Source organism: Mesocricetus auratus, unplaced genomic scaffold (genome assembly GCF_017639785.1).
Source record: "Mesocricetus auratus isolate SY011 unplaced genomic scaffold, BCM_Maur_2.0 Super-Scaffold_100004, whole genome shotgun sequence".
Lineage (NCBI taxonomy): Eukaryota > Metazoa > Chordata > Mammalia > Rodentia > Cricetidae > Mesocricetus > Mesocricetus auratus.
In genome coordinates, this window is record NW_024429189.1 from 11490437 (window position 1) to 11502926 (window position 12490).

The 12490-nt window shown below is 34.6% G+C and overlaps 1 protein-coding gene across 6 annotated transcripts in view; it reads right to left on the reverse strand.

Moving 5' to 3' along the window:
• The window catches only part of Lrp1b (LDL receptor related protein 1B), a 1890041-nt gene that overhangs the window by 1017991 nt on the left and 859560 nt on the right, over positions 1-12490 (reverse strand). For all 6 annotated transcript variants that reach the window (XM_040745299.1, XM_040745298.1, XM_040745301.1 and 3 more), the window contains exon 6: positions 773-1030. In XM_040745299.1, the coding sequence (XP_040601233.1) occupies positions 773-1030 (258 nt within the window). The remainder of the gene's footprint in view (positions 1-772; positions 1031-12490) is intronic.

Genomic DNA, 12490 nt, shown 5'->3' on the forward strand with positions numbered 1-12490 from the left:
ATAACCATTTCTCATTAGCAAATTATATTTATTCTATGCTAGATTATTCTTTCTGAGTGTAGATATTATTTTTATTTGTCTTATGAAGGGATCATTATTTTGCACATGAGAAAATAACTGGTAACATTTTAAAATTTTCATGCAAGGCAACCCTGGCATATATAAGTGCATTTTATGCCCACGTGGAAATGGGGAAGATATATAGTGCATGTAGTGTTCCTATTTGTGTAACCATATGACTTCAGTTTGTAGCACTATGCGCAAAAAGAAGAATAATTACTAGTCAGGAAAAGCCAAATGGATCACACATCAATAGTAAAATTTTGGAAAAATAATAACTACATACTGATTTGCTTCCATTTAATTCAACATAGATATTTTTCTACCTCACATAAACCTAACAGTTTTCAATGTATTTGAAGTAAATATTACAACTAGCTGCCAATTAACAAAGCTTCTTATTTTCCATTTTTACTTAAATTCCATCTTTATAGTCACATTGTGAACTATATCTCTGTAAAAAAATGTCAATTATGAACAAGGTGACCCTCCAAGCAGCATTAAAGAAAATATGACAGTAAACACTGTAATTTGTACCTATGGACAAGGAGCTAATGAACCTGGATGTGTGAGGACATACAAACATATACCCAAAATATTCATATTTTCACATGCAATACTTCAAGGTAGGCTATGCAGAGAGGTAAGAAACCCATGTACGTCTCTGTAATGGAAGTTCTTGAAGGGCAATGCAAAAAATTGAAAGACTTACTGCGGAAGGATTGAAGAATGTTAATAATTCTTTCATCTGTTAATTTTCCCGATTTTGTCATCTGGCCACATTTGAGTTGATTTGAAGACTCTCTTGATTCAATCCAGCAAATCATCTCTTCATTATAAATAAAATCTAGAGCATGTATTTTATTTCTGTTGGCCGGGCTTAGAGTTGTCATTTTGCTTCCATTAATGTAGAAGACCTCAACTGTTTCAGGACTTGCAATTAGTAACATTGGTGGCCTATCTGTAGGTTCTAGAAAAAATACAGAAAACACGAGTTAATGAAGAGATGGTTGATTTTGTCTCATTTTTTATGGTGCATTATCAACTAAAAGTTACTCCTGTACTTGTAATATATTATTGGAATAGAAAGAATGCTTGCATGAAGACCTTTTTAATAAGCTGCACATTTGCCTCACTGCATGAGTCATTTAACTCTCTCGAGAAATGTATTTGTCTGAGCACTTGTTTCCATTATTCTCGAAGTCATAATGTATACTCTTAATGTGAAAGCAATCCTGTTTACTTTCATCAATGGTAAATAGAGGAAGTGCTATGCTGTGAGTTTTGTTTTTGTTTTAACAACCACAATGTATCTGGATATCCCCATGATATAGTTTCTGAGCTTCCCTTATGAGCAAGGGCATGAATTTGGAAAGTGAAGTCAGAAATAGACTCTCTGGAGTGGAACACAGATAACTCAGCTTCTTAGCAATATGATTTGCAACCTTAGCCTCTATGGTTCCAGAATGACCAAAGAGCCAAATGAATGAATGAATGAATAAATAAATAAATAAACTCTAGATGTAAAACAAACTTGATCAAGACCATGCTTTTATGCAATGCAGTTTGGGTGATGATAGGATTGATGTGCTTTTGATGGGCATGCTGAAATTGCCCAGACTTCTAATGACGTTCAAAGGTGGTAATAGACTCCTCGTGAAAACAAGTGTTCCCAGAGCTTAGTTACATGACTATACTAGTTTTGTTAGTTAAGTGGTAGAGAATACAGAACTTACCATTTCAGTTCTGGTTATGAGCCCTAGGCAATGTATCACTAAATTTTTTTGGCTCTGATGTCTCAAACGTATGTGGAAGTGAATTCCCAGCCTAACCAGAGCCACTGCCACCACATCCGGTGTCAAGTTGCCAGCATCTCTCTCCTGACTAATTCTAGTGACCTTCCAGATGTTTTCCCTCCGTCTGTTGGGGCTCCTCTTAGGGTGTTCCATCACACCAGCCATAATTATGCCAGCAAAGCACAGTGTAGATAATACCAATTTCTTTTTTATTTCTCCCATAGTTCACTCCACATAGAACAAAATTACGACCAGTAACAGGTCTTGAGAGCTTTCTTAGATTTCATTATATCGTTTCCCTCGTGTCCCTAGTACTATTGTCCATTGTCTGCTTGTTCTAGAAAGGCTGCACTCTGTGGTGTTCCTTGCATAAGTGAGGGACACTGAATAACACAGATCCTTTCCTAGAGTACCATCTTCTTATACAATGGCTGCTTTCTTACCTCATTATGGCCATACTAAGAAGCCACTTTTATGAAGAGGATTTTTGTTATGTCTTTTAAAATTGCAAGTCTCCTCCTTCTCCATTCCTTTTTTTAAAATAAAATACTTCTTTCTTATCACTCCTATAGCATATATACTTTCTTACTTATTTATTTGTATACCTGAGTTGTTCTCTTTCTAGCATCTAGGAAGAAGACTGAATAATACAGTGTTCAGATAAACAAATATAATAATCTTTATACTGCAGGATACTTTAGAAACATTTTGTGAATCTTAAATAGAAACATATAGAACATATAAATTAGTCTATGAAAGAATACAGAAAAAGGTTGAATATTCAAAACAGTCACAAACACCAAGCGATCATTCTGAGCACTGTGAAGTAGAAAAAAAAATGCCTCTATTAAATGTTGATCTGTGCAATTATATAAATCTAAACTTCTCATCAGTGTTATTTAATGGTCCTTGTTATTTATGTTGATGATAGTGAAATTGGGTACTCCAGTTAGAAGAGCTCTCTCTTGTATCTGGTGTTTTTTCTCACAACTTTAAAAAGGCCAATCCCAGAATTAAGTCCAATGTATTTCATTATTGACATCCTTCAGAAACTACCTCAATAAAGACATAGGCTTAGTTTTATATTTGAAAAGACCCTAAACTTTGCTATAATGAAATAATAAAAGAAAGTAGTGAAGAAAATGACAACAAAATGCCCAGTGACACTATAAACTTAATAGCCCAACATCGAGTACATGAAGTGCTTTAACATGAGCCAACAGATAGGAAACCTCAAAATTGCTGAGATGATTTCTACAACAAAGAAATATCCCAGGAACCTAAGACAAGTGTACAGTATCTCTGCTTAATGTAACCTTGTCAACACAACATATCTGAGCACTATTAGCCACTGGGCTTTTCTGAAAATCTTTTAATTCTACAATGAGACTGTGTTACACTTGCCCTCGACATTCAGAATCCACATGTGGTCTTTCTTTAATACTCTTAGATTGATCCTTTCTTTGTGACCTTGGAATCTGTGAAACATGTGAGATTACAGATTTCTCAGTTTTCAGAGTCTGAGATGTCCTTGTTATCAGATTTACAAAGATATGCTCACAGTAATGTCAGTGCTTATTGTCTTCCTGTGACATTTGAAATGAACTTAGAGAGTTTGCCTCACACTCAAGTGAGTTTCTGTGGAAAGCTCCTTTGCTATAGAGATTTTTGCAAATCTTAGTTTTGACAACCACTTCTTAGCTAGCTAGAAATATGATGGAATGCTAGACTCCCCTAATATTTGTCAACATAAGAACACTTATTTGACATATATATTTAATTCTTGTAAATGATTTTTAAATTAACCAGATGACTAATTATTTTAATTAAAAATGCACACTACAAATTTTAAATCCTTCTTTCAGGATAACAGATAATACCACCCCCCCAAAAATGTGAAATGGTGTTTAATCTGACATAATTTGTATAGTTTGGCCTAAGAAATGCAAATGGCATACTGGAGGAAGGATATGTAGAATGTTAATTATGAACTGCTTCAAATAATATTTATATATCCTGCTATTTGCTGTTTCTTTTGACAGATGAATATAATAGCTGGTGTAATGAAAAAAAGCCCCTGAAATACAGAAAAGTTGAATATCACTGGAATTGAAGGACCGATATCACACTGATTTAATGGCATAAGCCAGCAATGACAGTAAAGACTACTATGTGTGCCCACTTGCACTTTCCCTGATCTCCACAGTCAACTGAAGAGCTTCACTAATGAAGATGAAAAGCTACCCAGAATAATGCAATGCCATTACTCGGTGTCATTCTTAGAATCAATTGTAAGTTTTCTCCAAGGAGTAGTAGGAAAACACTTTTGATGAATTCTGTCACAGGGATACCCAAATCAAAGTTTAGTGAGATGTAATAAACATTAACCTTTCACAAAGAGGAGATTGAAACTGAAGAAAGCACCAGTTATCAACACTCCACCTTAGAGAAGGAAGCCAGATTGAATCAGCCTCTCCACTAGGATGTCAAACATATCTAGGAGAGTAATGACCCAAAAGTGAAAAGAAAATAGGGCTGGACTGGAACCTGGCTCAGGAGAAGGGCAGTTTGAAAGCATTGCTGATACTCTGAGTCTGACCTCCAGCAATTCCTCTTACCCCCAAAACATTAAAATATATAGGGATAACTTTTTCTTTAATATAATGATCACAATAATCTCTCTCTTCCTCCTCCATTTAATTCTTACTGAAGTAAATAATAATAAAGACATATCACCATTCGTTTATAAAATTAAAATTTCACACAAATTACGTAAAGAAAATCCAATAAAAGCAATATTGGGTTGAGCAAGAAGCATTACATTATTTATCTAAACTATACTTTGCTTTGGTTTTTTTGTTTGTTTGTTTTTACTTTCATAATACAATTATTCTGTCTTGATCTTCGTGCAAATATGGTTTGTGTGGTTAACAAGTTTATTTAGTGTTTATAGATATTAACTCTTTGAAGACACCAGTCCAACAATGAGCCTTCAATAAAGATTAAAGCTGTTAGAGAGATTAAGGTATGTCCTCAAATATCTATTCTCTTATAATGAGGTTGATACTTTTCACAAAAGCTGTTCCATGCCATGGATACTAAAAATCTTGATACTTATTTTGAAATAGTTTCTCTGTGTAACAGTCCTACCTGTCCTGGAACTCATTCTGTACACCAGACTGGCCTTGAACTCACAGAGATCTGCCTGCCTCTGCCTCTCAAGTGCTGAGAACAAAGATGTGTGCCACCACTGCCTGACTATCCTTCTTCTTTTTTTTTTAAATACCCAAATATCAGTCAGGTGGTAGTGGCACATGCCTTTAATCACAGTTCTTGGAAGGCAGAGGAAGGCAGATCTCTGTGAGTTTGACACCAACCTGGTCTACAAGAGCTAGTTCCAGGACAGGCTCCAAAGCTACAAAGAGAAACACTGTGTTGTAAAAAATAAATACCCAAAAAAATTGACGGCATTTTATTCTACTCTTGGGTTGACAGAAATACAATAATTTGATGTGCATGAATAAAGAAAAAGATTTATTTTAGAAGAAATAGCTGTAATAAAAGAGTAGATTAGTGAGGAACATATGTTAGAGAGGATAATCACCGCAGTCTTTTTTAGTTTTCTGAAGGCAGTACATGAGTGAATGACTGAAGAACTTCACAATGATAGATGGAATAGCTGACACTAAAGAGGATATTTCAGGAGTGAGACAAGGTGTTACATATGCCTATTTTTAGCAACATGCATATTAATTACTATCAGTTAGATGCTAATATTATTCACATCATGTATATTTGGAAATGAAAATGCTGAGATGTTGAATAACTTACTTAAGATCATATAGCCAGTATATGAGAATTGGACAAAAATCATTTGTATTTTTTAGAAACCTATAAAATAACATTTAAAAAGTGTGAGAGTTATTAAATGTTAGGATGATGGACAGTTTTAATTTGAGATTCAGTGGGAAGCCAGTGTTAATTAGATGCAGGTTATAATATGATCAAAACTGTGTTTTAATAAGACAAAGTCAGAAATAGTTTGCAGCATAGCTGTGTTTTAGTAGAACACCAAGATATTAATAAGTATCCTTCGTGCTTCCAAAATTAAGGGTTTAGTTTTTACTTTTCCAGTGAACCACTATAATTCATGTCAGATGGTGAGGGATAACATTATTTTCCTTTATACATATACATTAACTGGAATGAATTGGAAAGCATTTCAGTTGGAGGGAGCCTTGTTCCTGTGTAGAAAGCAGTTAACACATGGCATCTACACTATACAAAGCACTGATCATTAGAGAAACAAAAGCCCCAGAGAATCTTCAGAAATGACCAGAACAACAACTTTGGATGCTTCTGCATACTGAATTCTACATGGTACATAAATAATAATGCTAATCTCATTCTAGTCATTGAAAGTAAAGTATATTATGAAAATTCTGGGCATATATGGACTATTGAAAATTCAATTTTCAGGTCTGTGGAATGAAACAGATTGCCTAGTAGATATTTAAATTTTTTATTATTCCAACACTACTGATAATAAGATAGTTGCATCCTAGGTTTATGAGGGAATTTTAGAAACAGGTGATCGCTGGAATTATAAGATTTCTGAAATAATTAGGGACACATCCTCTACCAGGTTCAAATTGGTCCTGTATAAATGATTGCTGGTGAGAATTACCTAGATCAGTGGTTCTCAACCATCCTATCACTTCTTAATAATTTTAAGGTTGGGGCAACTATAGCAGCAGTCTCTCATTATGTGTCAGTGATTTGCAACCTTCGTAATGCTGTGACCCTTTGATATAGTTTCTCATGTGGTGGTGACATCCAACCAGAAATTATTTCTGTTGCTACTTCATAATTGTAATTTTGCTACTACTATGAATTGTAATATAAGTATCATTATTTTCTGATGGTCTTAGGCTACCCCTTTGAAAGGGGTCACAAACCACAGGTTGAGAAACACTGATATATAAAAAATGACGGTACTTATATATATAAAGAACAAAAATAAACTTCATTAACCTATTTAAATAATTTTTAAAAACATAAAAATAGGTCAGCAAACTGTAGTAGAACGAATTCCTAAGTGATGACCAAGAAAATACAAATATAAGGCTGATGGAAATTATAAAAGCAACCCAGAAATTGAAAACAGAATTCAGTAAAGACAATGAAACACTGATGAGAACTCAAGCTAAAATGAATATTGAGTTGAAAAACACAATAACTCAACTAGAAAACTCAAGGGAAAGCCTTACAAAATCGAATGAATCAAGCAAAAGACAGAATATCAAGATTCAAAAATAAAACAGAGGATCTAGAGAAAACAGCCAAAGAAAATGAAAAATTAAAAGGAATTTTTAAAATCCTTGGATTATAGACATAGATAAGGAAGAAGAATACTGGGTCAATGTGATAGGCCAAATCTTTAACAAGATTACAGAAAAAATTTTCTTCAAACTATGGAAAGACACACCCTACAGATATAAGCAGTACACAGAACACCAACTACTTAAGATCAGAAAAGAAGTTCTCAGCATATCATCATTAAAATACCAAGTATACAGAAGAAGGAAAGAATATTGAAAATTTAAGAAAGAAGGAAAATGTCACATGTGAAGGAAAATCCATCAGAACAACAGCTGATTTCTCAATGGAAATTTGGAAACATACAATTCTTGAGCAATGTACCTCAAGTCATAACACACCAAGCTGCCACCTTACACTTATTTGTTTCTAACAAATCTACCTGCCCAAGTAGAACCTTCCCTCCTACTGACTAGTGTTCTGAGAACTGGAAGAATCTATCCATGCTACTAGAGGACAAAGGTAAATACCAATCCAGGTACAAGTATCACCATCTCCAACATTTACTTGAATGCATGACATGGTGATACAAATGTTATGGGAGTAACCAACCACTTTCTGATTAGGTTTAAGACCTATTCTATGAGATGGGGCCCATGTCTAACAAAGGTTCCATGACCAAGATTCTAAGGCTAGATAGGTCATGGACTTAGGGGAAAAAATAAAATTCCATTGTTATGCTAAAAGAATGTAATAATAAAGTGAAGCTTAACTCCATCTGCTATACCCAAGATCAGTGGCTTACTCACTGCCAGAGAAGTTTTTTTTTCTTCAATTTTTCATTCCCTTTGCTTAGTAGATGGGGACTTACACAGAAACCCAAAACTGGACAATATGCAGAGTTAGAAACTTTGAACAACCAGTCCTTCATCAAACTTCTCTTCGGGGTTTTAGAATCTATGTAGACATGGGGTGGGATGTAAGAGCCCATGGGGATGAAAGACAGCAAGAAAAGAATGCCTTCCAGATACAACACGGTTGATGCACACAGGAATTTCCAGAGTCTGTGACATAACACGCAGGGTACACACAGGTACAAGGCAGAAATCTAGACAGGGTCCTAGCCCTGAGAGAGGGAAGTAGACATAGGGTTGCATCTCTAAACAAGAAGCTGTCTCCAACTGACATCTATTTGCAAAGGAAAAGTTATTTTTCTCCAGTGGAGTCTCACTGGTATATTAACCACAGTTAAGCTTAAGGCCCAAGCTAAGCAGAAGACAGCAGACATAAAATGAACTTAATGGTATTTTTGCAACTTAAAATCTCATTACTTTGTTTGAGCATTTGTGTGCTACATGTCTTTTCATTCTATATTATGCTTTCCAATTTTGTGTTTTCATGTTTTTTTGTTGTTGTGTGTGTTGTGAATTTCCTATGCCTTTTATTTTCCTTTTATTTACATTTTTTGCTTGATTGTTTCCTAATGAGAGAGAAATACCACATGAAGTGGTGTATTCCTTTTTTTTAAAGAAAGAAGGATGGGTGTGGAAAGGTATAGAGGTGGGGAGGAACTGGGAGAAGTTGCAGAAGAAGAAAAGAAGAGCATAACAGAGTGTATAAAAAGATACTTTCAATAAATAAATGAAAAGCTTATCTGCCATAGTTAATGAAGATAGAAATACTTTCCATGATATAAAGAATCTAAAATTATATCCAAGAAACCAAAAAACAAGAAAATACAGTAATACAATTTCCGACTGAGGAGAGAAATAAGAATACCCAAGAGACTGTAAAAGGAAACAAATGAAACTATAACTACTGAAATGCAAAGTACTTCTGTGAACACAAACACTACCACCAAAAAGTCTGCAACACAATGACTGTAATCAACACATAAGTTTCAATAATACATTTAAATATTATACCTCAAATCTCAAGTCAAAAGTTCCAGACTGGCTGAGTGGTCCAAGAAACAAAATTCAACTATGTGTTATCTACTAGAAATACAGCTTAAAATTAAAGATCAGCAGCAACTTAGAATGAAACCAGGACCAGAAAATAAACAGGCACCACTACTTGAAGATGATAATACATCATATATGTGGGATCCTAAAACTTCTCTCACAAAAATTCTAGAAGTACTAGAAGTAGTCAACAATTTTATCAGTGTGGACGAACACTGTATCAACTTCAAAATTCAATGCTTTTTGGTACACCATAAACAAACACAGAGAAAAAGATCATGGCTACTCACATTCAAAAGAGCATCAAAGAAAATAAAACACCTAGGAATAAAACTAATTTTAAAAATTAAAGATCTTTACCATGAAAACTTAAATTTTTTGAAAAATGAGATAGAGAAGGACACTAGAAATGGAAAGACATTGCATCATTATGGATTGGTAGAACAAATACTATAAAAATGAGCATTCTATCAAATCTATTTGCACAGTAAAGACAATTATATCCAAACTCTACATCTCATTATTCATAAGAAAACAGTTCTAAAATTCTCATATGAAATCACAAAAGATGCAAGACAGCCCAAATGAACCTGAGTAAAAAGAAGTCTGCTGGAAGAATTACCACTTCAAACCTCATAATTACAAAATCACAATAATTATAGAAATTAAAACATTTACATATCATAAATATTGTGTTATAAAATTAAACATTATATAATTGCCATATATGAAATTAATACACATACATATATGCATAAAAACACACACATATATACATATATGAATGCATGTTACAAAAACCAGACATACAGACCCTTTGAACAAAATTAAAGATATGGGGTTGGAGAGGAGTGTGAAAGAAAGTGGAATATCTCATTATGAATGTAATTGTTAAGGGAAATGTGGATAAATGTCAGGCATGCTTTAATTTGGGACAGGAAAGTATATAAATACAGAATAAGAAGGAGGGATAAGAGTAAAAAGATATCAGTAAGGATTTTGACTGGCTGGTTTCGTGTGCCAACTTGACACAAGCTCGAGTCATCAGAGAGAAAGGAGCCACAGTTGAGGAAATGTGTCCATGAGACCTATGTGTGAGACATTTTCTCAATCAGTGATCAGCCCATGGTGGGTGGTACCATCCCTGGGCTGGTGGTCAGGGTTTCTGTAAGAAAGCAGGCTGAGCAAATCATAAGGAGCAAGCCAGCAACCAGCACACCTCTATGGCCTTAGCTCCTGCTTCCAGGACCCTGCCATGTTTGAGTTTCTGTCCTGGTTTCTTTCAGTGATGAACAGCAATGTGGAAGTAAGGATAAGCCACAAAAACTCTTTCTGCTACAACTTGCATTTTAAACATGATGTTTCATCACAGCCAGCCATAGAAATGCTAACTAAGACAGATTCTGGAGAGTCATAGAGAATCACCTAGCCAAGTACCTAAGGCTAATGAAGTCTTGGATTTGGAAGAAAACTGAAAGCCACCATCTTACTAAACCATTACAACTTAACTGGATCCTTAAGAACTTAACTATAACAACTTAACTATATTATAAATATTGATCCTTATGTCTACAGATAAGTATAGGTCTCCCCCACTCATCAAAGAAACATCTCCAACAGCAGAGTGAGACCATTACAGAAAACCTTAACTGATCAAAATGCAAAGAACAAATGTTATGCCCCACCCCATACCTACAATATAAATCCTGCACCTAATTTCAGGGATTATAGAGCAATAGGCTGTGGAAAGACTGTAAGAGCTAGAGGAAAAGGATTCTGTAACCTGGGGATTTAACACAAGACAGAGAAACTGTACCCATGAGTTATCAGTCACAGGGATGTCTAAACAAGAACTGAAGAAGGACAACACCTACAGACATGTTACCTTGTAAGAGGACCCCCACCTTTCACAAAATAACTATAAGTAGCTAAGGAATGTTATGTGTGGGCCAAATAGTATTTCCTAGGGTAGGACTCCTTAGCTGCTTATCCAGGACCAAGTGATTATCCATGAATATACAAACCAGTAACATTATACAAAATATACGTATGTAAGAAAAAAGTAAAAGTTTTGCCTTCGCCAATGAATTTCCCCATTTCCTAGACAGCTTACATGGTTGCTTATCATCTGAAAGCATTTCTTGCCACATAATAGGTAATAAATCAACAAATGTTGAGGATTCTTCCACTTTGCATTTTCTAATGTTTTAAAGGTATGTTTTGCTGAATATTTAAATTTAAAAATGATATTTTAATATGATGATGAAAAGTTTGACTCTGAAAATAACCAAAGTAATGAGAAAAAATTGTACTTTTAAGTAGTTGATGTCATCGTAAATCTCCATAGCTCAAAGTATAATTCTTTTAAAGTTTAGGCTACTAAATGGATATAACCAGAAGCTGAGTCTATAGGAATATCTAATTTATTTGAATTACTTGGAGATGACCAATGGCTACTATAAAAATCTCCCAGCCCCCTTCCTAATTATGGTCTTTAGGACTACCTTACCTATACGAGCATACTTACACAGATTTCTTCTTCCATGATTAAAATTGGTAACATCTGAGTTTAAGATTAATACATATTCCCTTATCTGAAAGTACTTCTGTGTTACTCCTATTCATAAAATATTTCATGTCTCATATCTGTTCTTATGAAAACCACACATAATTTGGATGAAAGGGAAGAAAATAAAACACCAATATTTGTAGACGTATTTATTGGTCCAACAAATATTTCTTGAGCATGGCAAAATTTTGTCAAGCCTTGATATACATTTCAGATATATAAACAAAATATAAGACTAATAAAACTATTATTTCCTATAGTATCCATGTTACTTGGTCTGGTAATTTGGATGGGGACTATCTTTCATAAGCTTGCGTGCTCCAAGACCTAGCTCCCAATTGGTGGCACTGTCACAGAGAACCTGCAGCCTTGCTAGAAGTACATCAATGAGACAGGATTTAGGAACTCATAGCCTTGTCCTTCTTCCTGTTGCTTGCTGTGAGGATGTGATCTTGAGCTTCTTGCCTTTGCCACTATACATGCTGTTTGTTTACCTTATCTACTTATCATTTATATGGAACCAAATGAACTTCTCTTTCCAAGTTACTTTGTTTATGGTACTTTATCACAACACCTGAAAAGTGACTAGTAGAGAAGTTGGTACCAGAACAGTGGCTGCTGCTGTGGAGAGTCAAACTGTGGATCATTCTTTTGTTTGTTTGTTTTGTTTTTTGAATATGGAAGACTTTAGGATATAGAATGAGAAAAGCAATTTGAATGGCAATGTGGATGTCTTTATGTGAGAATATATGTTGCTTTTATTGGTTGATAAACAAAGCTAA